The sequence below is a fragment of the Ostrea edulis genome, chromosome 9, assembly GCF_947568905.1.
Source record: "Ostrea edulis chromosome 9, xbOstEdul1.1, whole genome shotgun sequence".
Classification (NCBI taxonomy): domain Eukaryota; kingdom Metazoa; phylum Mollusca; class Bivalvia; order Ostreida; family Ostreidae; genus Ostrea; species Ostrea edulis.
Window position 1 is genome coordinate 4,582,684 of NC_079172.1, and position 27,200 is coordinate 4,609,883.

A 27,200-nucleotide genomic window follows, 5' to 3' on the forward strand; every position below is an offset into this window, starting at 1 on the left:
CAACACTTCTGCAATGTGCAAAGTATGTTACCTCAAGGTTAAGCAGAACAGGTTAACTATGCAAGCATGTGACAAAAACAGACATCAGTCCGACACCATGTTCACAAGAGAAAACCTGATCATTCAGCAAACAACTCGGGTTCTCGTGGTAACAATTTTATGGCAATTTGTTCCACACATGCGGATCTAACAGCAACTACATGTATACCCATATATTTAGAAATTGTTTCCAATTGCAAAAACAAAAGATGAAGGTTGAGCATGTTTATTATGTAGACTTGAACAATGGTCGGTTTTTATGAAGCTCGCGAAGCCTATTTCTTGCCCTTTTTAACACTTTTCCCCTTCTTTACGACTTTCCTTCCACTCTAAAAAGAAAACAAAACACGCATTCAATCATCATATGCACACAATACATAGCTAATAATTTTGTGTGTGTCCTACTTTACATGCGAGAAGAAATCAAAAAATAAATCCTAAATCGATATGTTGTCCAATAAGTTAGGAGTAACGAGTATGGATACGAGATCCAGAGATATACAACATCTACCCGAGTGCCTCCACACAGGGGGCACCTGCATACACAAAGGCAAAACTTATGGCAGGGACCTCAAGTGTCACATCTGCTCCTAGGTCTCATCACCCGTTTCATTAATCAGACCCCGCTTTACCTATTTCTATCTCCGATGCACAGGGGAGCGACAGCGGAGATTAATTTAGACCCAAAACCTTCTCTCTCCAACCAGCATTTTAGTGTTGCTTGGCTGGTACTCATTTAATTGAAAATTTTCATTCATAAATTTAAAATTGGAAATCATTTTGAAGGACAGAGTTGTTTTTTCTGCGACCTATGGGTCAAGATAAACACAATTGGAGCACTCTGTTGAATGGTGAGCTAAGATTAGATGCTTGAGTTTGAAATGTGAATGAATGATCAAACTGGCTTCTTTGTGGTCCTATCTTGTAGTGTTTGGAGGCCTTTTCATTCATGTTTACCCTCACACAGGTTCCTGCTTTAAATCTAAGTCAAAGCTCTTATTTGACCACCAAGGACATTTTCCCAGGTAAAACAATCACAAACTCTATGCATGACCCATATCTGTGGGAATACACAAGAATTAGTTAGAAATATATTGATCATAGCTCACATTGAGATCTGAATCTTACAGTATGATCATAGCTCACATTGAGATCTGAATCTTACAGTATGATCATAGCTCACATTGAGATCTGAATCTTACAGTATGATCATAGCTCACATCGAGATCTGAATTTTGCAGTATGATCATAGCTCACATCGAGATCTGAATCTTGCAGTATGATCATAGCTCACATTGAGATCTGAATCTTACAGTATGATCATAGCTCACATCGAGATCTGAATCTTACAGTATGATACAAATCCAACCAACAGGAATTGTTTTTGTCCCACAGCCGTCTCGTGTGTTAAAGAGTTCAACACCACCTCACACAAATGTACAAAACATGCATATAGGACTATGGATAAAAGACTAACTGCATACAATATTCCATAAGTATTTTTGCAAGATTTACTTTGGATACAATAAACCTTCATTTTGCCAAATAGACACCCTATTTATTAAGGGACAATAAATCTCTACTCAGTATTTGAATAATGCCTGCATTGCATTCTTAACTAATATGTCAATGAAGGATCTTTACCTTATAATTGCACTAGCTTCTGACAAGTACTTCTGACAAGTACTGCGAAAACACAGCCAAAGCCAAGGCCTTATCAGTCACCCGAGTATTAAAAGTATAACTAGCCCCAAAGGCTATGAAATCTAGAGAGAGAAAAATCCTGTTCTGCATACTAATATTTAGGAACAGTATAAAACTATTTATTCTTAAAACTTTAATGCCCACAAAAGTGTCGAAATAATGAAAGACTATTTACATAACAGAAAATATGCAACATTAACAGATATGACTAATTTGGACCCATCCTGGAGTCAAAACCATGGGGATACGAAATCACAATTTTGGTATATTCTTTTCTGCTTTTACTAAATATGCATTTACTTTTTATGCTGCATCAGCAAAGTTAAAGAAGTCTTCCAAATCATAAAGACAATGATTACTAATACTTTTAGCCCCACCTTGAAACCAAAACCCCTATTCCCAGGGATCATGAAATTTACAATTTGGTAGGGGCCTTCTTACTCTATATGAATATGCATTTAGTTTTTGTTACAGATGTGCAGTTGTAGAGATTTTCAACAATTGGCAATTTTTCAATTTTTCCCCCGTCCCCAAGAACCCAGGGGTGCAGAAGTCCTTAAGTTTAAAATTTATTTCACCACTGTTCCAAAGATGTTTCATACCACATTTCAAAAAATTAGATAGGTAGTTTTCAAGAAGTTAAAAAATCTTCAATTGTTAACATTTAATAGCTGACCATTTTGGCCCCCACCCTGATACCATAGCCCCTACCCCTGGGATCATGAAATTTACAATTTTGGTAAAGGGAAACCTGCTCTTTAAATCACTAATCATTTTGGTCCCACCCTTGAGCCAAAACCCTTATTCCCAGGGATCCTGAAATTTACAATTTTGATAAAGGATTACCTACTCCTTCTAAGTATCTATTTAGTTTCAATTCATCATCACTAGCACTAAAGACGTTATCTAAATGTTTTACACAAATACTATATACCAAGTTTGGCCCTGTCCTCAACACCTACTCCGGGGATTATAGAATTTACAATTTTGGTAGAGGCCTTCCTGCTTTACATCACTATGCATTCCTTACCAATGTGCAGTTGAAAAGATTTTTGAAAATTGATCCTCTTTTTTTTTCTTTCAGTTTTTGCTCGGGCCTCAGGGGTGCAGGAATCCTGAAATTTATGTACCCTTGTCCCAAAGATGCTTCATACCAAATTTGAAAATAATTGGAATGGTAGTTATCAAGAAGTTAAAAATGTTAACACATGACGGCGGATGCAGACAAAATGCAACATTCTGGTCACCAAGTTTACTCCAGTGACCCAATAACAAGAGGCCCATGGGCCACATCGCTCACCTGAGTCACTTTGGCCCATATCTGAAGACTTTCCATATATATTTGCATGTAAAACCTTAGACCCTATTATGGCCCAAACTACCCTTTGCAAACTTGAATCTACACTATGTCAGAAAGCTTTCATGTAAATGTCAACTTCTTTGGCCCAATGGTTCTTGAGAAGTTTTTAAAGCTTTTTCCTATATTTGTATGTAAAACTTTGACCCCCCCCCCCCACTTGTGGCCCCATCCTACCCCCAGGGGCCATGATTTGAACAAACTTGAATCTGCACTATGTCAAAAAGTTTTCATGTAAAAATCAGCATTTCTGGCTCAGTGGTTCTTGAGAAGATTTTTCCTATATATTTGTATGTAAAACTTTGATCTCCTATTGTGGCCCCATCCAATCCCCGGAGCCCATGATTTGAACAAACTTCAATCTGCATTATGTCAGGAAGCTTTCATGTAAATCTCAGCTTTTCTGGCTTAGTGGTTCTTGAGAAGAAGATTTTTAAAGTTTTTCCCTACATATTTGTGTGTAAAACTTTGATCCACCCCTTGGGGCCTCATCTTATCCCCGGGGGCCATGATTTGAACAAACTTGAATTTGCACTATGTCAGGAAGCTTTCAGGTAAATTTCAGCTCTTCTGGCCCAGTGGTTCTTAAGATTTTTAAATGACCCCACCCTATTTTTGCATTTTTGTGATTATCTCCCCTTTGAAAGGGACATGGCCCTTCATTTGAACAAACTTGAAAGCCCTTCACCCAAGGATGCTTTTGGCCAAGTTAGGTTGAAATTGGCCCAGTGGTTCTGGAGAAGTCGAAAATGTGAAAAGTTTACAGACGGACGCTGGACAAAATGTGATCATAATAGCTCACTTGAACCTTCGGTTCAGGTGAGCTAAAAAGTCAGATGAGGTTGGTGTAAAAATTGCAGCAATTGAATTTCCTTTAAATCGATATAGTCATTAAAGTCAAAACCCGTTTGTTTTCAACTAGTTAAGGCATTTGAAACTTCCTTCCCATCACACATTACAACTTCAGGAAATGTTCAAAGGGACAGATGCATATTGGCACATTATCATGTCCACTCCTCAATACCTGTTGAGGCAAGTGCCTGTATTCAACATACCCCCATGAAGAAAAAATACGAGAATCTTTACCCCCAAAGTTGCAATTACAAACTACGTATCTTGGTATAAACCATCACAACTGTGGAGTTCCCTACTCTGATGTCTCCAAATATTGACAGAGGAGATCTCCAATTGTTTCATCTTTCAACACCCCATAATCACAAAACTAACAGACCTATTAATATGTAATCTGAAGGGGACTTCCTATTCTTGAAATGTAGCTAAATTGTCATGTTTGTTATCAGTGATAAAGAAAATACAGAAAACTTGGGAATCCCCTTATTTTTTTTGTTTTCTTCCAAAAATTACAATTTCATACCCATTTTCCAGGAAGCATTAATAAAATCAAAAATGTGCTGGTAACATTTCAATTTAGAAATCATATATTCATGGGGCAAACAATCAAGCTTTTAATGCCATACATATAGCAGATTATCTCTTCACTAACTCTTTACAAATTCAACAATATTCCATCTTAGCAAACGGCTAAGTAAATAATTAGGATACCTGCTCAACGTGTGAAAGTTGACGAATAAGGGCTGTCGGCTTTTGAGGTCCCTCCTAAATGACCATCATGTACTTCAAATGAGAGACAAGCGATGGGTACCAAACACTCTGTAAATATTGACCCAGAACCCCCCACATTGTGTTTTTATGTTAGTGGAGCAGATTAAATCCATTTTAAATTTGTAGTAGAAGGGAGGTAACTCTGGACAACTCCATATCCAACAGATCTTAACATTCTGGAATTACAGAGGCAAGGTATACTATACCAATAGTTCCTGAAGAAAAATTAAAACACAAAGTTAGGCCTTAACTATCAATCATACAGTTTGAAAACTTCTTGGCTTCTAACTACATCTGGTTTTTCTGAAAATAGGTATATTTCTCCCAATTTTAGTAGTTTCTCCAAATCTGAGACTTATTTTATGAGGCAACTTAATATTCTTTTAAAATTTTAGAAATAACCTTTTCACAATTTGAAATGTGTATTAAATGATTTACAGATATTAAAATTACATAGATAGCACATAAAGATGAAGCACCTAAAAGTAAGTACAGGGTCATTTGCAGATATTAAAATTACATAGATAGCACATAAAGATGAAACACCTACACCTGCAAATTTGATGTTGGAGCTTGTCTTGTTCAAGGACTCACAAAAATCAATATCAACTATTCTAAAATGCCAATGAAAACACTATGATTTATTGCTAATTTTATGATGATAATTGAAAACATTAAAATTTGTTGTATTTTGTTGCAATGTCACTTCCCAGGCAGCTGTGTCATCCAACTTAGTGCAGGTGGTGTAGCAGTTTCTTGGGATTAGTCACACCAGTACAAGAAATTGCACAAAATGGATTGTGGTTCTGAACACGCCCCTGGGCCACAATGTTTATGGGAGTCACCCTGCTCATACATCTCATACTTTAATCCCCTATTGTGTGTAGCACAACACAATTACTCCTGGTTCATCACGTCAATATCTACACTACAAATCGTGCTTGCATGTCAATTTGATAAACTGCCCTTGTGGTTCTTCAAAGAATGCTTTAAAAATATTTCTAGGTAATGTTTGCAAACTTAAGTCACTTTTCCCCAAAATATTTCATTGTAAAGCTTTCAACCTAAATCATGGTTCTGCCCTTATAGTCCTTGAATCAACACTACATTAGGAAACCTGCAAATCAATTTGACAAACTGTAGACTTCTGCTTCTTCAGAAGAAATGCGTAAAGCCTTTTTCCTATAGATTACCTTGTATAAATCTAAACTCCAAATGTGGCCCTATCCCGAACCCAGGGTCACAATTGAGCAAACTTGAATCTTCATTATGTAACAATTTTTATGCAAGTTTTGGATTTTTCATACATTTCCTTCTTTCATTATACCCAACATTCCCCCTTGGAAGAGAACACCTCCTTCATTTAAACAAACCCCAATCTCCTCTTCATATAAAGGTACATTTTACCAAGTTTGTTTGAAATTGGCCATGAGCTTCTAAAAGAGTTGAAAATGTGATAAAGTTCAATGATAAGAAACAAGACAAATTTATAAGCTAACCGAATCAGTTTTTTTTTCAGTATTCATCCTGTCAAACTTGAAAACCATTATAGTATTTTTTCTCCTTTTCAAAGGATTTAAGGACGAAAGGGGGGTAGAAGCATTATAATCAACAAAATAAATACAAAAATAGCAGTAAATTTGCTACAGAAGATCTGAAACTGATTTTACTTTAGATCTTATTTCCCAACAAGGTACAGAAAAGGGACATAACCCAACCTTCACCAGTACATGACACATGGCTTGTTGAGGAATTATGAACAAACATACACACTCATAAGGAACCTGTAAATTATGGCTGTCAAGAGGCTTGGAAGTGCCCAGGTTTGTTTGAAGTCATGATCTCCCAGAACAGGGACCACGCTCCTTGGCACACTTAAGCAGTCCCATAATCCCCACTTCAGATAAATAGAGGACCACTTCTTCACAGACACTTGTCATCCTGATACTGTTTATTTTTACTTTTATGATAAGTTTCCAGCTACATCCTAAAACCCCCAATAATGAAGATTTGCTCTCAAGAATACATTCTGCCATATTTAGCAACACCTGGTGCTGCAAGCCACATAAAAGGAATCCATTTTAAGACCATTTGATTTATTATGGTTCTAGGTTTCAAAGTGTGAAACACGGCTCTACGTGAGAAATGGCAAGATTCAAGGAAAGATTTCCTTGTAGATTCAGCTGATGAACATAGCAATAGTAATGTCAACCTAGGTTCAACATCTCCCAGAGAAAAACCCCACCACATGAGTCCTGAATTCAGTGCAAATCAATCATGCACACAATACATCAGACATTCTAAGGAACATTCATGATGATTCTAAACACTTTGTTACACCAAAGTGTGAAAAGGAAATGATTTTGAAGAAATCTTTATTTTGTTCATTAACTTCCATCCCAAACTTTATCAATGCTCTCCAATAGTTTCTGTGTATCAAAGTCTCACTTTTCTTTTTCATTTACACACCAAATGTACCCACAAATGTTAATGGCCTTAACCGTCACCTGACAAACCATGCAACATCTCTTCAATGGACAGCTCAATCAAACAAGAGGCCAACAAGCCTTATTGGTCACCTAAGTATTAGTTTAAAGTATCACTAGACCCAGGGGCTATGCAATCTAGAGAAAATTTCCTGTTCTGTACATCTAAGCTAAATTCTAATATTCAGCAGCAGCATAAAAGTCTTCAGGCTGTCCAGTACCATTTGACAAAAAATGAGGGCTAACTTTAGAAAATCAATCTTGGGGCTAATGTAGGGCTAAAATTAAAAATTTTATAACTGAATTAGGGCATTTTCGACATTTTAATGGACTTACCTTTACAAATTTGACAATAAACAAACTCATAATACTTTTAAGTGCAAGAAGGGCGTCTCCCAGGGTTCCATTGTCTCAGCTATCATTGGCTGTAGCCTGAAATATACAGAATGATATAATTATTTTCTTCCCGATATAATAAAATGGAGTTTCCTATTTGTAAACATGTTTTAAGCATCGACTATGAAGTGTGTATAGCTACAGACATTTATATAATTTAACTCAACAGCAAAATTATCAAGTAAACGAAAATTAAACACAAAACAGTGTCTACTGGTAATGTTGAATGCATTTACACATGCATCAGTCGCCGCGGTGGCCTAGAGGTTAGAGCGTTCATCTCTCATACAGATCGAATGGTCGAATCAGTCGTGACAGACCTGTCCTTAAAAGAGGTAGTGAAAGATCCATCGCCAAATGCTCAGCATCAGGTGTGAATGTCACAGGTCCTCGGAGATGACCATAAAAATGGATGTCCCATGTCACAGTAGGTGTGGCACACTAAAGAACCCTCACTGCTCAAAGGCCGCAAGCGCCAAGCAAAGGCCTAGATTTGAAGCCCTTCACCGGTCTTTGTGACGTCTCCATGAGCCATGTTAAACAAGATACAATCAGGGTTTTTAAACAAGATTTAGTTTTGATAAGCTATCAACGGTTTTACTATAGCTGCTTACAAGTAAAATGTTGACGCTTCTCTTTATATATCTACAAGTATGTGTACCGTGTCCCTCAGATCATCTTCATTGGGAAATATTGTTTAAATGTAGTACTATTTATATACCTTGATACAAGTTAATAGTCGCATCTTTGTCCCAAAGTCACAACCAATAAACAAGCTGGACACACGGAACCACTGGTCAACTGCCTTTCACTGCATTATCTGAATAAGATCTTCCAACTACGTTAAGACACATTTAATAGTAGGATTGCATTTCCAAATTAGAGATTGTTCATATGAAAAATGAATTGGAACCATAATAATTGCTCCAAATGAAATCTTCCCCTAAATGTACTGCATGGTATGGAGGAGAAAGCACGAGCAGGAACATAGACATTATGAACTCTGATAAGCCACATAGAAGACATGTTCACAAACTATATTTTACACCCTCCACCCCTCAGATTCACTCTTAACTTTAAGGATGGATAACTTAAGGATAACAAATGCATACTCCTGTCCCTACAAATGCACATCTGCAAATGGCATTGACCTATTGTACAAAATTTCAAGTCTATCAGATAAGCCATATAGGAGAAGTGTCAACAATTAGTTATTCTAACATCCTCCACCCCTCTTAGATCCACTATTATTTCTAAGAAAATGAAAGCAGGAAAGCTCACATACTCCATGCTCCAACATTGCTTGACAATGCTTCACATAATGAATGGTAATGCTACGTATTACTGCAAGAACGAGACAGATGGGCTCAAAATTCAAAAGGGGCATAACTCCCAGAAAATTATTGAATCAATTTCCTGGAAAAATGTACATCTACACAGTATGTCCATATTAACTAGTTTAACAAAATTCTGTTGAGTGGTCTCGGGAGTTACGCTGACAAGAAAGGGACTGACAGGGTCAAAAACATACCCATTGCAACTCATTGCGTCAGGGGTATAATAATTGGATCCTCCTGTCTCAACAATATGCACATCTACAAATGACAATGAAGCATTGTACAAAGTTTCAAGTCTATCCGATAAACCATACAAGAGGAGATGCATTCAGAAGATTTTGTGACAGACACATGGACAGAAAAATACAAGAGGCCAATGGGCCACATTGCTCACCTGAACCATCATGGCCAATATTTAAATTTGCTTGAAAAATTTTGATCTCTATTGCAAGGCTCAACATACAACTTTTTTTCCTACTTGTCCATTTGGACAAGGGACAAAGATATTTACTTGTCCGAACTTCAACTTCACTTGTCCGGAAAAAAAAATTCAAAAATGATCTAATATTGTCAACTTGAAAACTGTATTTAATTTACTTAAGATATAGTCCATTGTTTTACCTGCTTGATTGATTTTTGACCTTATTCTCTTGATAAAAACAACAAACACAAAACAAAATTTTATCTAGACTTCCTATCTTGAATCAATGACTTCGTAAGATCCATGGACGATTGAAAGTAGTACGCAATTAGTGAACACTGATCCCGATCGAGTATGACTCAGCTAGTTTACATAGCGATTGATATCGGGATCGAAGTTCATTTTTCATGCATTACTTCCAACCCTGAACTACCGATAAACTTTTCACCAAATTGTTTGGAGACTTCTTTACATAAAAAAACAATTGTCCAATCGGACAAATGCCCATCAATACTCACTTGTCCGAAATGTTTTTCCACTGGTACCAGACAAGCGGACAAACGTTAATGTTGACCCCTGTATTGTGCTCTAAACTACCCCCAAGGGTCACACTTTTTACAAATTTAAATCTGCAGTGACAAGAAGCTTTCATGTAAATGTAAACTTCTCTGGCCCAATGGTTCTTAAGATTTTTAAAGATTTTCCCGATATATTTATATGTAAAACTTTGATCCCATATTGTGGCCCAAACCTACCTCTGGGGACCAAGACTTTAACAAACTTCAATCTGCACTATGTCAGGAAGCTTACATGAAAATTTGTACTTTCCTGGCCCAGTGGTTCTTTAAGAAATTGTATCCCCATCCTACCCCCAGGTGCCATGATTTTAACAAACTTAACATACAAATTTCAGCTCTTCTGGCATAATGGTGCTAGAAGATTTTTAAATTGCCCCATCCTATTTTTACATTTTTGTGATTATCTCCGCTTTCAAGGAGGTATGACCCTTCCTTTGAACAAAGTTGAAAGCCCTTCATCCAAGGATGCTTTTTGCAAAGCTTGGTTGAATTTGTCCCAGTGATTCTGGAGAAGAAAAGATTTACAGACAGATGGACAGACGACGGACAACAGTCAATCATATTAGCTCACTTGAGCTTTCAGCTCAGGTGAGCTAAAACACCCTGGTAGAGGAGAGACATCAACGTCTAGAAGAGGCCCTAAGGCCTTATCGGTGGCCTTGTATTAATTAAAAGTATCACTAGTCCCAAGGGCTATGAAATCTAGAACAAAATGCCCATGGGCCACATCGTTCACCTGAGCAGCAGTTCCTTGCAATAAACAAGCTTGAGCAAAACTATCATTATACAAGCAGCTTGGTTCAGAAAAACTTTTCGAAGAGAAGGATTAAAAACTCACAAATTATCAAACTTAATTAAACGCGACTACAAATTCATCAATTATCATATGCCCTTGTAGAAGGATATGGACTTTCATATGAACAAATTTCATCCAAGGATGCTTTGTGCCAAGTATGGTTCCCTATACATTCACCTGTAAAACTTTGATCCCCTATTGTGGTCCCTTCCTAACCCCTGGGGTCATGACTTTTGCAAACTTGAATCTCCATATTGTCAGGAAACTTTCATGTCAATTTCATGCAGCTCTTCTGATCCAGTGGTTCTTGAGAAAAATTTTAAACGACCCTTCATTATTTTGGCATTTTTGTGATTATCGCCCCTTTGAAAGGGCATGGCCCTTCATTTGAACAAAGTGAATCCCCTTCACCTAAGGATGATTTGCTCCAAGTTTGATTGAATTTTGTCCAGTAGTTCTGGTGAAGACTACAAATTTTGATTTTGATGGTTCAGGTGTCAGAGCTACAAAGAAGTCTGGTAGATTCTTTTGATTCAACATACAAGCCCAAAAGCAAGTTAAACTATACATGCAAAGCTTGGGAAACTACATGAACAAATTTGCTCACAACCCCCTTATCCACAAGATTCTTTCCCCAATTTTCGAAAAAGAGTCATATATATATATATATATAATTATATAATATAGATATATCCACATACACCTACCTTGGCATTGGTGTCTTTTTTTGAGCTTTTCCTGCAAATAGTTATTTTATAATCATTTAAATCATGTTCAAAGAAAGACAACTCTACGAAGAATGTATTGTCATCTTTCAATTTAAAAAATCCTTAAATTTCCCCCCAAGATATCGGCTTCTTATAAAAACTATTTACACACTGCAAAATATTAAAGCAGTATAAAAAAAAAAATCATACAATTTTTTTCACCGATTTACAATTATCTTGCTACAAATTTCACATTGGTTAAGAAACACATGCATTTGTGTGTCATATTCGCCATCCCCCATGTAAAGATTCACCCTGCATTTATATGTAAATACATCACAAGACCCCATCTTACTTTTTCTCTGGACTACTACTGACTTCCTCTTCTTCCTCATCTTCCTCCTCATCCCCATCACTCTCCATCTCCTCCTCCTCAACATCATCATCCTGAAATATAATTATACTGCCCAACCCTCTACCACTCAAGCTATTCATTTCATTAAAAAAAATACCATTTACGAGATTGAGATCAACTGCATAGTTCAGACACAACATGAAGAGAAGCTGGATCACCTTGCATAACAAATGCTTAATACTTTAAATGGAGACAATATCAAAGCCAAAAGACAAACAATATTCACCTCCTCGTCTTCACTTTCCGATTCCGTTTCCACCTTTTTCTTCTGAAGTGATAAAAACATCCCCATCAAGACAAGGTGACCAAACTCTTAGAATTGTGTCTGTAGACTTAAACAGCTTCATTCAACAGGTCTTAGACAGAATAGCTCACCTTGGCTTTGCCTTTTCCTTTTGCTGCCAAAGCTTTCCTCTTCTTACTTGTGGCTTCTTTCTTTGGCGATTCCTCATCAGTTTCCTTCAGATCCTCCTCCTCAGTCTCTGTATAATCTTCTAGATCTTCATCCTGACCCATATTTTCTTCTGGGTATTCTGTAAAAAGCATTTTTGAAATTATATTTGCAGTGGTAAATTTACACTGGAAAGTAATGTTCACCAGTTATTAAAGAGGCCCATGTGTCACATTGCTCACACAAGTTACATTGGCCCTACTGTTGTACAGCTATCAGTATTGTTAACAAGAGGTACATGGGCCATATCGCTCACCTGAGTCACCTTGGCTCATATTTAAAGATTTTTCCTATATATTCACATGTAAAACTTTGATCCCTATTGTAGCCCCAACCTACTATCGTGGGCCTTGATTTTTATAACTTAATTCTGCACTATGTCAGGAAGCTTTCATGTAAATGTAAACTTTTCTGGCCCAGTTATTTCAGAAGATTTTTAATGATTTCCCCATTATGTTTGCAAGATTTGGATCCCCTACTGTGGCCCCATCTTACTCCTAGGGACCATGATTTTTACAATCTTGAATCTGCACAATGTCAGGAAGCTTTCAAGCAAAGGTAAACTTCTTTGGTCCAAAGGTTAAGAAGAACATTTTTAAAAGATTTTTTTGTATTCATTAGTTATGTAACACTTAGGTCCCCTGTTGTGGCCCCACCCTAGCCCCTGGAGTCACGAGTTTAATGAACTTGAATCTGCACTGCCAGGAAGCTTTCATGTAAATATCTGCTTTTCTGGCTCAGTGGTTCTTGAGAAGTAGATTTTTTAAGATTTTCCCTATCTATTTGTAAGTAAATCTTTGATCCCCCATTGTTGCCTCATCTTAGCCACTGGAACCATGATTTGAACAAACTTGAATCTGCAGTATGTTAGGAAGCATTCATGTAAATTTCCACTTTCCTAGCCCAGTAGTTTTTGAAAAGAAAATGTTTGAAGATTTTCCCTATATATTTGTATTTAAAACTTTGATCCCTTATTGTGTCCCCATCCTACCCCTGGGGACCATGATTTTAACAACTTGAATCTGCACCGTCATGAAGCTTTCATGTAAATATCAGCTTTTCAGGCTCAGTGGTGGAGAAGTAGATTTTTAAAGATTTTCATAAGATTTTGAAATGAGCCCACCCTATTTATGCAATTTTGTAATTACATCTTCCCTTTGAAGGGGTGCATGGCCTTTCATTTGAACAAACTTTAATGCCCTTCACCAAAGGATTTTTGACCAAGTTTGGCTGAAATTGGCCCAGTGGTTCTGGAGAAGTCGAAAATGTAAAAGGTGTACAGACAGACAACAGGCGATCAGAAAATCTCACTTGAGCTAAAAACTATTAGATGTCTTTTGATTCAACATCCTAGCCCAAATGCAAGTTCAACTACAACTACAGTTGTATATACATGAAAAGCTTCAGGAAACTACACAAACAAAAATTGCTGCAGATATATTGAGGATGCAATAAGGCCTTTCTTTTGTGTTTCATGCTTTATATTTTCACTGCAGAAGAACCAAGTAGTTTTTTATACTAGTATATATACACCTACTTCGGCAATACTTTTATCTGCTGACAGGAAATTAAGAATATATTTCAACAAGTTAACACTGCTAAAATAGTTTTCCATAACCTAGAGCAACACTTACCAATGAGTTCTTGGGCAGAGAGAAACACAGGACCTGACCCCTCCACTAGTCTAAACGTCACCTCCTCACCAAAACTTAAATCTAGCAAACACTACAACATAATTTCCGCAACAAATCATAAATTTGGAAAAAGAATCATTCAAACAATAGGCCCACAAGCCTTCTCGGTCATCTGAGAAGTACCAACGTAGCCCCTAGGGTTACGAGATCTATAATAATTTTTCCGTTTTGAATATATCTAGGCTAGATTCTTATATTCAGCATCAATAGAAAACAAGATGTGTTCTTAAAACATGCACAAAGCTGCCAACATTATAAAATGGAAAATAGTCAGGGCCGCTGGAGATCTTTTCTGAATAAATATGTAACCTGAGCAATTTTATGCACATTTCAAATCCAAATTTAATGAATTTAGACATATTAATTGTTATGCATTTCACAACTGCAAAAGATCAAATGCATCTTTTGATTTTACTTTCTAAAACTTGTGTAAAAAATATTGTTACATTAGTATATAATTTTACAGTTACTGTGTCAGTTATTCTGGCAATTTTTTTTTAAAAATAACTAGTTACTGAATCAGTTATTCGGGCAATTTTTTTTTTTTGACATTTTCGCCGCCGTGAGAAATGTCGATTTGTCAAACAGATTGTACACTTATACAAACTCCTCCTTTCTGACTTTGAAACGAATAGATGTTTACAGTGTAGTTGCATATTGTTCTTTGAATTTCTAGCTCCATTAGGCTTTCTTCTTTGGGGGAGTATTGTTGTTATTTCGAAATCATCAACACATGCTTTACGTTTAGTAGCAGCTGCCATGTTTATTTCAAAGCATTAAAATGATCTAGACTCTGTATAGATATAGATCACTATGCAAACAAACGTAACGACTATAGCTTGTTTATTATAAAAGTAAAAACCAATGATGGACAGCTCTAATGTCAAACAAGCGAAAATCAGAAGATATGTGCAGTGAAATCATAAGGCGTATTTTTGGCCCTAAAATTGTAAGCCTTACGCCAAAATCGTGGGGGTTGGCAGCTCTGCATGCATGCAGCCACCAAAAGTGCCAATACTGATGTGTGAAATCCACAATTTTTCAGCTTTTTCCAATGTGCACCGAGCTTTTCTACAGTATCAGCAAAATTAAAGAAATCTTTCAAATAATAGACAAAAATGACTGAAACTTTTGGCTCCACCCTGGAACCAATGGGCCACATTGTTCACCCAAGTCACCTTGACTCTGTTGTTGAGATTTCTAACACATTTTTTTCCCCAATGTTCCCATAAAAAATGTAGACCCCATAATGTGGCCCCAACCTAGCTCAAAAGGGTCGGAATATAACCAAACCCGAATTAACACATGACCTCTCAACACCAACACGACCTTGCTGTTCTGGAGAAGGTGAAGACAAGAAATGAAAGGTAAATCTATATACAAAATATGATAGTTCAACCTACCTTGAATAGTTCAGGATGTATTTAATAGGTGATAATGTTTTCTTATAAGTAGGTCAAACTCAAAGGTTAGAAACTTTGGTAAGTTTTGTTACAGGAAATGTACTATCATTCCAATAACAGCTTGTCATTTCACTTGATCGTGTGCAAATTTTTGGATGTCACTTCTCAGATTTGAGTGTTAACTGATTTTACTTTTGTTCTCGGTGACCATTGCAATCACATTGAAAGAATGACATAGTACTGTAGACTTACAGGGTTTTTTTCAAGGTCTTGATTTCAAGGGAATGAGCCTTTTTCAATTGGGAAAAATAGCGACATTTGCTTGTAATTAGGAAAAATGTTTCATACAATGACATAGGGAGAAAAACAATCCAGAGTGCATCAAGGTATAATTGGACTCCTGTCAAAGCTTACCTCATTCAAATAAGCAAGTAAAAAATTCGGTTTACTTCACAATTTTGAAGCAGAAGTAATCAGAGAGCCTGTGAAGTAGATTTATGAACAATTAGGCTATACCCCTGCTTTCATTAAATTGGGTAATTTCAAAGCAAAAATGCTTTTTAGCATTGGGAATGGGGCCTCATTTCGCCCCCTACAGACCTTTCAAATTCCCAGCTGGAAAATAACATACAATGCCTAAATATTTATGAACATCAAATAAAATGGCAAAATACGCACAAAGTTTGCTAACCAAATTACCTTCACGAGATCAAAAGTCAAATGAAAAAAAAAACACGCAAGTTGATAGTCAATTCGTTCAATTATTCTAACTCTCACATAAATTCAATCGTAATTATTATTGTATGAATCAAAATCAAGAAATATTTCATCAATGACCTTGAAAATCAATGGGATTCTTTTATGTCAAAGTATGTAAACTGATCGTCAGTTTTATGGTTCTCTTTGAATCTGCCCAACATGCTTACACACAAACGGAAACACGCATACACATTAGCGATGCTATATATCCCCTTCACAACTACATGTAGTTGTGCAAGGGGATAACAAACTCTGAATCTGCACTACCAAGGGATACTTGCATATTAACACAACGATCATGGTCCTGATGTCAGGGTGTATATAGGCATAATGGACACTTTTTATTGAAACTGACACTTTCGAAGAAAAGCAACTAACATTTTCATTTAAAAAAACTGCTGATTCTGCACAATATGCTCAGTAAGTTATACCTGTTTATACTTGAACATTTAACAAACCCATGAAAAATACTTTCCCCAGAATGTAACTTGTATCGATCTCGCATAGAAACTGATTTGCTCAAACTTCATAATATATATTATTACTACAGTAACTTGATCCGAAGGGTCGGATCACATCGAGTTGACAGGCGCGGATCATCAGATCACACAAGACGTGAAGCGTCGAGTTTGATCTGGTGATCCCCGCCTGTCAACGAGACGTGATCCATCTCTTCGGATCAAGTTACTGTAGTAATGATAAATTTATTATATACCCCCTTCTGCATTTTAAATCCACATTTATAAGATAATAAATGTAATCCAAATTATCAAAAACACAGACATGCATGTACTATGAAATTATGTTTTGTGTACGTAGAATTTTTGTTTTGTGACGCGGTCAATATTTTCCACAAATAACGTTGCGTTGATGCATTGTGACGTCATCAGTTTCAGAGGATACTTATACGGAATCAGAAAACCAGTGTGGTGATCAGGAAAACCGGATCACACGCTGTGAAATCCACAGTATCAACGAACGATACATTGATGGGTATATAATAAATACAATTTCCACCTCTCACACGTGGCACTGCCTCGCATTTTGGACACACTTTGCAATAAACTGACATATCTGTAGCTTCAACAAGCATATTATTTGGAAATAAAGATCTAATGATATGTATACAAAAGTTTTGCCTAATATTTCTGTTTTAAAGCTACTACACGTTAGTTATAGATATACTTATAGATACTTAAGTTAATAAATTGGACACCAGGCACTTTCTGATCTTCATTTACCAGTCAGGCACAATATAAACACGATATTAGAAAAGCATGAGTTACCTCTCTTCAACCAATCGCACTTCAAACCATATGCACCAGATTTTCATTGGTGCACCAAGACAAAAACACACATTTCTTTTATTTAGAACCTAACTCAATTCAAAAAAAGTATTCAAAGTCTTTGGAAAAGAGGGAAAGGAAAAACTGTTAATTTGTACATAAAAATTTCACTCCTAAACGTCAACACCTCATGATAACAAATTAAATTTTACTAAGCTCCGTCTGCTACATGCCGTCATTGACAAAATTGTTAATTCGAGTTTGTGCACTACATCTTTTACATCCTGGAATCCCAGAATGCAATATACATTGGCAGGAAATGCAAAAAATGGAAGATTTCAATCGAAATCGATGACCACGCAAGATCGAATGCCTTCATATCAATTTCCCCACACTTGACTTGTCCTCTATATTGTAGAATAACTTAAAATCGTCTTCCTTGTTTTCTTCCATGTACCCTCTCACGGTCTTTAATGCATCTTTTAATTACCACGTCGCTGGTATAAACTGGTAGATGGGTGGTTTCATCTTCTGTTTCCCTTGTACCAATGAATTCTGCAGAAATTTCTACATCTGTTGACATTTGATGCGATCTACGAATTCCTGAAATTCATCTTTCGTCATTCCCGCTGGAAAGTCGCTTTCCTCCAACTCCTCAATGGAGAATCAATCTTTAAGGAAACAACTGACGACATGGTTCAGTAGATGAACGTCATCCAATAGACTCAATAGGTCGCTGGCGGTCTCTCTTAAACGTCTATATCACAGATGTACTTTCTCACGACTTCACTGCGGTATTTTGCTTTCTAAGATTTTTTATTGTACCCTGGTCACACACCATCAATTGTGTTTGGTGGCAGAAATTCCAATTTGCCAAAGCGTTCCGCTGAATCCTTTGGATGTGCAATATAGTTGTCATCCAGTAGAAGGATGTTGCAGTTATTTCAGCACATTTCTTGGTTCACTGAAGATCTCTCCTATCATCCATGAATTTTTATTGTCTCTGTAGGTGACGAGCTGGCTTTTTACACAGAAGCACCTACGATCTTTGCTCTTGCCACTGATTATTAGTCTCCTCTTGTCTACACACATTAAAGCTGCAGTTAACAAGACCTTTACACTTCTTTGATCGACTGGCAATCTCATGGGTACTGTCAGGAATGGCATGATAATAGATTCCAGTCTCCTCCGCGTTGTAAATATCATCAGCACTATACTCAGTTAACTCCAGAAGAATATCAATGAGACAGCAGTCAGTGGCATCTCTGTCTGCATCTTTTATTTTCTCCATGAAGTTTCTTGGAATCCGATGTTTTCCCTCACCTTGAATTTTGAAAACCATCAGGTATTTGCATTAAAATCTGCTACATTCATCCTTTGGGTGAAGTCATATATTGCTTTTTCTTGTAGAACTGGGCCACTGATGGGGATGTCGCGTTGTCTTGCTGTCTGGAACCATTCCTTGAACACATTGTCAAGCTGTGCATTTTTACCTCTTCGTTGTCGTTTCCTCCCTGGATTTCCAGTAGATTCACAATTTTTTCAATCTTTGCACAGTTTAGGAGGATTGTAGATATAGTCGATTGGTCGAGTCCAACCTCAGGGCTCGAAATAATTGATGGCCGAATTGTCCGGGGCAAATAAGTTAGGGATTTGGGCTGGTAATTTGTAAACATGTGCCCTAGGGGCAAGTTATGAAAATTCCTCAACAATCGGACTAGTAAATATTGGACTTGTGTGCGTCCAGGTTCTTATCACATGCATATTCACTTGTGTAAAATTTTAACTATGAAGTAAGGCAACAGATAAATTCATGAATGTATCTAAGAGCGAGTTGTCCAAAGAGTTTACACAATCGGCAATCCTCGGATGATTCCTCTACATATTACACAATGGAATGACCCACAAGACAGACGATTTCCGAATTGGTCTACACTAAGAACACGTTTTCAGCTGCAAGTGCCTTGGAATGAGCAATACTTCAGTAATTTGGTGACATTTTACTGGCCCCGGACCATCAATTACTTCTAGGCCTGTGTCAGTGTAAACAAATCAACATCACAAATCGGTAAAAATTGGTAGAAGTGTAAAACAAAAATACATCTGTATATTAGCCATCAATTTCTTTATATGATGTTTAAGTGGAAAGGAAGCAGATATTAAATCGAAACTTAAGTTTTGTTTAAAAAAATATCCTGCACAAATCTGCCATCAGAGGGTGTAGTACACAAGAAAGCATGACAGGAGGACAACAGAGTGCAGAGCTCAACATTAACTTTTTTTCCTAATTGTCCATTCAGACAAGGGACAAAGATATTTACTTGTCCGAACTTCAACTTCACTTGTCCAAAAAAAACTCAAAAAAGGATCTAATATTGTCAACTTGAAAACTGTATTTAAATTACTTAATATATATAGTCCATTTTTATACCTGCTTGATTGATTTTTAATCTTATTCTCTCGATAAAAACAACATGCATAAAACTAAATTTTATCTAGACTTCCTGTCTTGAATCAATGACTTCGTAAGATCCATGGATGATTAAAAATAGTACGCAATAAGTGAATACCAATCCCGATTGAGTTTGACTCGGCTAGTTTACATAGCGATTGATATCGGGATCAAAGTTCATTTTCATGCATTACACATGTACTTCAGACTCTCAACTACTGATAAACTTTTCACAAAATTGTTTGGAGACTTCTTTACATAAAAAAAGCACTTGTCCAATCGGACAAGTGCCCATCAATATTCACTTGTCCGAAATGTTTTTCCACTGGTACCGGACAAGCGTTAATGTTGACCACTGGAGTGCAACATTGACTTCATGAAAACTCAGTGGTCCAAAGACCGAGGCCAGTGAATTTTACGGGCGGTTCAGTGAAAATAAAAAATCAGGAAGTCTAATGCGCTTGTATACTTTTTGTAACTCACATTAAATATAATGTTGGATTTAGATATTCTAAACGTCTCATTTGCTTAAATTTACCATCAAAATAAAAATTGATAAATAGCACATAAAGTGTTTGGACATCATTCTTTCTGGGCGGCTTTTACTTGTAATTGCCAAGATAACTTGTACGTTAATTACGTGAATATTCAACGAGCAACTTGTTGAAACAAAAATGTCTGCATTCTATCACACTGCACACCATGCACATCAGTAATGTGCTGCTTTATTGCACTGTCCAATAAAATGAACTTCGTCCATTGCTGCATGCATGCAGATATCTCTGATTTTATGCAATTTCTAAAGTTAATAGAATTAATCAATTATTTACATTTGATGTTGGTAGGTAAGACGACTTCCCAAGGTGCTCTTGGGCCGTTTTCATGTTTGTGAAAAATACGTGAATTTGTAGTCTTGTTTGCGGTCGAAGAGAGAGAAAATACCGTGTACGGTGTTGTTTTTTCTGGTATTGACAGATAGGATGTCTTAGGGTAGATATGAATATGAGTAATAATCATATTTTATAAAGTTTCAGTAAATTGCACAATTTTGTACAATGCATTCTATAATGTATGCGATAAACATGTACTATGAAAATTTGGGGGGGCCAGTAAATTTCACTGTGGGACAGTAAATTCAGACAGTTCACTGGTCCCACTGGCCAGCAAGTTTTTTTTAATGTTTTCATGAAGACTGATTATGATAATAGAAAACGATCAAAACATGCTTAATACTGTAAATTAAAGTTTCTTGGAACATTAAGGTTACCTCAGAAATTTCAATTATATATACTTTGTTAATACTTAAACATGGAATATTTTGACAACCTTCGGGCTACCTTGAAACAGAACAAGCATTTCAAGAGTATTGCATAGCAATACATAGTCCCCTACTGGAGGCAAAAATTATTGGACTGCAGCAAATCAACAATATTCAAGTTCATTATAAGACTAAAGTTATGGTAAAAGGGAAGATTGGGAAACCTGGATAGGATGGTTGAAAATCAACTATTCAGGAACAAAAAACTAGACGAGGAAAACTTCAAACTCAATCTAACTTGTTATAGCAAAGCAATCATCATGATCTACTGAATATCAAATGAATACCTGCATGCAAGCACGTGCAACAAAAAAAAGTCCGGAAAACTGATAATTCAAATTCGAACATGATCTGTAACTTGTTATGGCAAAGCAATGTACCAAATATCAAATTAATAACTGCAAGCAAATAAAAAACAAGAGGCCCATGCAACGGCCTTATCGGTCACCTGAATACTAGTGAAAAAGTATCACTACTTCCACGGGCTATGAAATCTAGAAAAAAAATTCCTGTTCTGAATTATAAGCTAAATTCTAATGTTCACCCACAGTATAAAACAAGATGAGTTCTGAAAACTTCACTGACCTCAAAAGTGCATACACTGATAAAAGGTTTAAATAATAGGTGTATTAACATTAAAACATCAAGTATGCATTTAGATTTTATACAGTATCAGCAAACTTGCACATAAATACTATAGACTAAGTATGGCCCCACCCTGGGGTCAGAACCCTTACTCTGGCAGTGATTTTCCTACATATTTTACAAGGGTCTTGTGGCTTTCGAATTGGGAAAAATCAATTTTATCATAAATATTAAGTTTTAAATTCATATCAAACATTATATTATCTTTATTTTACACATCTAATTTTCTTTAACCTTCTAAAAGTTTTAACTATTCTATCCAAATCATTCCCATAACACTTTGTTAAGTCTTGTGTATATAATTCACATCGAATGTTTATTTTATCAAATACGTTTTCCTTTCATAATTTTATTATTGGGAAAAATGCAAGCTAAATTGGGGGGGGGGGGGGGGGGGGGGGATGGCAATGTTTAGGAGGGGAAAGGGCCGAAATTCGGACCCAAAATGAGCCTTAAAAAATCACTCTGCATGGGGATCATCAAATTTACAATTTTGGTAAAAGACTACCTGCTCTATCCATTTTGTTTCCATTTAGTATAAATAGCACTAAAGAAGGTATTATTCAAGTGTTTTACACATAAACACTATATATTAAGTTGGCCCAACCCTGGGGTTAGAACTCCTATCCCGGGGATCATGAAATATACAATTTTGGTAGAGGCCTTCCTGCTCTACATCACTATATGCATTTAGTTTTCCTTACACGTGTGTGGTTGAAGATTTTTGAAAATCGGTTAATTTTGGGCAGTTTTCACCCCACCCCTCATGGCTCGAAATTAACATATGCCCGTCAGTCTGTACTGGTTATAAGTCTGGCGGACTGACTGACATTTGTTTTAGGCAGTCCGATGGGACTGGTTAATTTTCTAAAGCATTCATTTTGGAAAATATACAGTTTATGGAATCTTATACACACATTTGGCATATATCTACTTCGACCTGTAGATATCAGACGAATCTGATTTGTAAATTATAAATCCCACTTAAGTGTTACATTATTGTCTGAGGCATATTGAGTTAAATTTCATTTTGATAACATTAATGGAATATGTTTAATTATTTCTGGAAAACTCTTGTCGGACTGGTAATTTTTTCTGTGGACTGGTTGATACTATACCCTATCAGTCCGGCTGGACTGGTGACATAAAAAGTTAACATCAAGCCCTGCCCCTAAGGGTTGCAGGAGTCCTGAAATTTACAATTTATGTCCCCCTTGTCCCAATGATGCTTCATACCAAATTCGAAAAGAATGGCAGTTACGCAGTTGTGTTCAGCAAGGCTACTGATAAAATATTTTGTGTTTCTGCTAACCCGACCGACCCTAAATTATAGCCCCGACCCTAGAAATTGTTTCCGCTAATTTGAAGGAAAAAAAAATCATTTTTCCGGAAAAAATATATTCTCGGTTTTTTGTTTTCTTTTTAGTTAGACATTGAGATGAAGTCATTCAAACGCTTTAACGATGTACAAAATTGCATGGTATTGTGTCAAGCCTTTAAACAACATTGATAATGTTTGTAACTAACAGCATGGCATGATGGTTGACTTAGTACTGTACCTTCATGCTTGCCTCATGCAACGGTGCTTTGACAATTGAAGTTAACAGACGGCCGAAAGACTTTGCCAAGTGTCATGTTTCCATAAAAGACTTTCTTTTGTTAAAATTGCCAACTCCTATGGTGATTTTATGGAGGTCATGATGCAAGTGACAGACATTATGGAGTGCACTTGAATGTCTAATCTATCAAATTTGTATGCACATCCATGGTTTCTGCTGCAGTTCTAACTGAATACACTATGAAAAAGGCCACAAATAAAGTAGTGAACGCATCCGAGTTGTTGATGGCTGTTGAGAGCCGAGGGGGGAGGGGAGATGTGCAGACTTTCTTTTAAAATAAAAATTTATGTCCGGTAAAAAGTGTTAGCTGGAAGAGAGTTGGATCCCATTAGGATAAGTGGGATCTGCCCAGACTGTCTTCCTACCCTTGTTCCATTTAGATTGTGAAAGTACATTCAGAAATGAATTAATAAACTTAAAATATGTTAATGATGTTGATATTTTGGTGATTTTTTAATATTTTTTTCAAAATCATCATATTATTTTCCTGTCAAACATATTCAATAGTAGTACATGTATTCCCATGACAACCAATCTAAATGTAGAAACAATATAGCTGGTACTTGTATAGCATAGGAGCATAAAGGAGTTAACTTTAATTTGTGTTTTATGCTATATGTTTCATTGAAAAATATTGTTTCTTCTAAAACATCTGGAAATAATCCTCAGCCAATAACCGGTGAAATGCTAAGATTGAAAGTTTACTTGCAATGCAATTTAAGCAAAATTTTATATTGAAAGTATAACATTCAATAGATCATTGAACTTGTTAGAGTTTACAATGTTTTCTTATACTTTGAAAAAATAAAATTTAAAAAAAAAATGAAATTTATTTCCTACCTACCTACCCTATTTTTTTCTGGAACGTTAGCGGAAACTCAACAAGTTTTGTCGTTGGCCTAAGGCCATAGAAATATGCCAGGGAAAAAAGCAATAATTAACAGATCAATTTTTGACAAATTCTGTAAACACAACCCTTTTATACAAAAACAATATGTATATATCATTAAGTACATATTGACCTCCCATACATTTTTCACTAGACCGACAGTCTCTACATCAGCTGTGCATCACGTGATCATGCAAAGTAGTTGTTGTCGGTTCCTTTTTATTTCTGTGCAGTATCACGAGTAGTGTCCACACTAGTGGGCCCCCTTCCAGGTATCTGGCTGGCTGCACGCATGGCAGATCTCACCTCAGATCTCCATTCTTTCCAGTCTTGAGGGTCGGCAGTAGGGAGCTTCCATTCTCTACGATCTTTCTCCGTCAGCTCTCTCCAAGATAGCATTGGCCGACCAATGATAAAGATTAAATCATAGTGTATGTATATATATATTCCATCGGCACGATATCCAGATATCAATGCAAGCTGAAGTTAATATAACTTCAAAGCATATTAATTTCATAATTTGGAAAGTGTTGGGAGGAAGTTTATCGTGACTTCTAACATGTCTAATTTTTGCATTGAATATGCAAGATGCAGCCATTTTTCCATATACAAAGTTGAATCTAGCCCGAAAAACAGGTTTTCATTTGAAGCCACAACTTGCTCCCCTAACTTTCCTTTTACACTGAAGTTCACGTCACATAAATCAAACATCTTTCACTTAGAAACCTTGGGGTGTCGTGCCGAAGAAATTTTTATGTACGGAAACCCCGTTTCTGCAAACAAGTCCATTGTGAAAGTCACTATATGTGCAGATTAGGGGCGATAAAGATCACAATATAATATGGATATTACTTTAACATGTATGTTATAAAGAATTGAAACCATTTCATTATCAAAGAGAATTAAGATAACCCATTTGACAAACTTTTACAAGATTGCAGTTTATCATTTGACAGCGGTGGTAAATATTAACGAAATTTTTTTTCGACATTCTCAACCGCAAAAGGACTGTAGATATGTACGTCATGACATTCGTCGCAACGTATTTTTTCATTGTGACATCTTTTAATGTGCCAGTGCGGTAAAGTACATTTATGTACAGCACTAGTATTTTTGGAAAGCCTCAACTCAGTTGCGCATCAACTTAAAAATGTTCAATTGTACACGCACGACGATAACCAATTGCAATAGGTCACCCGAGTTTACTAAAAAGTCAGGAAAACTGATTTGCAGGACTGACAGACGGATGGAGCACAAACCTAGTCCCCTTCGATTTCATTGGTAGGGGACTAATAAACCAGACGGCGACACCAATCAAGTTTTTAATAGCTCCAATTAGTCGGTTGTTATCATATGTGTTAAGCCCCAAGTTTGGCAACAATGTAATGGGGGAAATATATGCAATGGACCAGTCTACGGTTCATACCATGGTCATCTGATCTTGAGACAGGTGTTCTTCTGAATGATATTGCCCAATTGATCTATTTAAATACTACAATTATTTGCTAATTTGGAGTCTATATACTTAAATCTAATATGTTTAGATCTACTTAACTGCATTCAGAATGCATCAAGACTTGTCAAGTACAAATTATCCCTTTCATACCATGTCCGTTTTTCCCGTGGTCAGTGACAGAATTGGGGCCTTAAAATCCTTTCTGTTGGAATTTTTAGTTTCCATCTGTACAATATTCCTCTCATTTTCCACCGCTGAAGCTCCGAGAACCGCCTGTTATAAAGACAATAAATCTAAATCTTATAAACCAAGAACCACCTGTTATAAAGACAATAAATTTATGTAGATCTTATAGACAATAAATCTAGATCTTATAAAGACAATAAATGTAGATCTTATCAAAACTTTCTAAGTTCAAAAGAGTGACGGAGTTATAAATTTAACAAGGTGCCTGGCAGACTTACATTTTTAAGAAACAGTGTGTGAATGAGATAATCTTCATCCTCATCCTCCTCTTTGAAAGAGAATACGAAAGTAGGTTTGTCTTTGTTCAGTTCGCATGCTACAAATGAAACATCTTCGCTATTTCATAAAATGAAATCCAACTGAATGGCATACTTTGAAATATTCTATTCTTTATTGGTTGGTAGATATATAACACTCCTATTTTCCAACTGTTTTACTTCATATTTATCTTAACTCGTGTAATTACTTCAGGACACCTGTATATTGCTTCGCCATTATTAATGAGGAATTGCAATTTCGTAGTGTTGTTATTGGGAGAAAGTTTACGATAAACAGCCTTCTTGAAATATAATGAGTATCACTTACCCCATACATATTCTCTTGCCTGTTCTGCCATTTTCGTTTATATTGCACGTCTTCCCCTGTCAATCGTCCGTGGCCTTCTGCGCCTGGAATAGTCTGTTCGAATGATTTTCTCGTGCACAAAACCACAAGGCGCGAAATGTTCGCATGACGTCAACAGACAAAGTGAGTACGGAGGGGGAAAACCCAGAACTATTTACTTTTAATTGTGAGAATGCATGAATTTTTGTCTTTAATTTTATGTATTTTAATTATGTGGATATCCTTTCGGACCCCCTCTCCGCACTGAAAAGCACACACACACACACACAGAGAGAGAGAGAGAGAGAGAGAGAGAGAGAGAGAGATTCAACTCTCATAAGAAAGGGAGCTAATCTTATGACTGTTAAATCAAGCTAGACATTAAGAATTGTCTCTCTTTGATCAACCAGACGCGAGATGACGTCTTCATATTAGAATTTTACAGTGTAATTCTTTCAATAATAATAACCTTTACATGGCATTCACTTACAGTAATGTTATAAGCATAGGCAAACTTCTG

The 27,200-nt window shown here is 36.4% G+C and overlaps 1 protein-coding gene and 1 long non-coding RNA gene across 9 annotated transcripts; both read right to left on the reverse strand.

Annotated features, from left to right (window-relative positions):
- Positions 1–249: 249 nt before the first annotated feature.
- LOC125659109 (mitotic apparatus protein p62-like) lies at positions 250–26,922 on the reverse strand. Of its 8 annotated transcripts, none has more exons than XM_056148313.1 (10): positions 26,663–26,821; positions 26,296–26,393; positions 25,982–26,104; positions 13,945–14,035; positions 12,235–12,392; positions 12,086–12,127; positions 11,800–11,891; positions 11,445–11,475; positions 9,137–9,200; positions 250–368 (listed from the first exon to the last, which is right to left on the reverse strand). In XM_056148313.1, the coding sequence occupies exons 1-9, from the start codon at positions 26,691–26,693 to the stop codon at positions 9,147–9,149; spliced, it is 720 nt and encodes a 239-aa protein (XP_056004288.1). In that variant the 5' UTR covers positions 26,694–26,821; the 3' UTR covers positions 250–368; positions 9,137–9,146. The 8 variants fall into 8 exon arrangements, with proteins under 8 accessions (XP_056004288.1, XP_048746612.2, XP_048746613.2 ...); XM_048890655.2 differs by having other exon boundaries at positions 26,296–26,408; positions 26,663–26,799; XM_048890656.2 differs by lacking the exon at positions 9,137–9,200 and having other exon boundaries at positions 26,663–26,922.
- On the reverse strand, positions 7,501–8,939 carry LOC130050001 (uncharacterized). The gene is made up of 2 exons (XR_008798357.1): positions 8,327–8,939; positions 7,501–7,641 (listed from the first exon to the last, which is right to left on the reverse strand). It is a non-coding gene; the product is annotated as an uncharacterized LOC130050001 (long non-coding RNA).
- Positions 26,923–27,200: the final 278 nt, after the last annotated feature.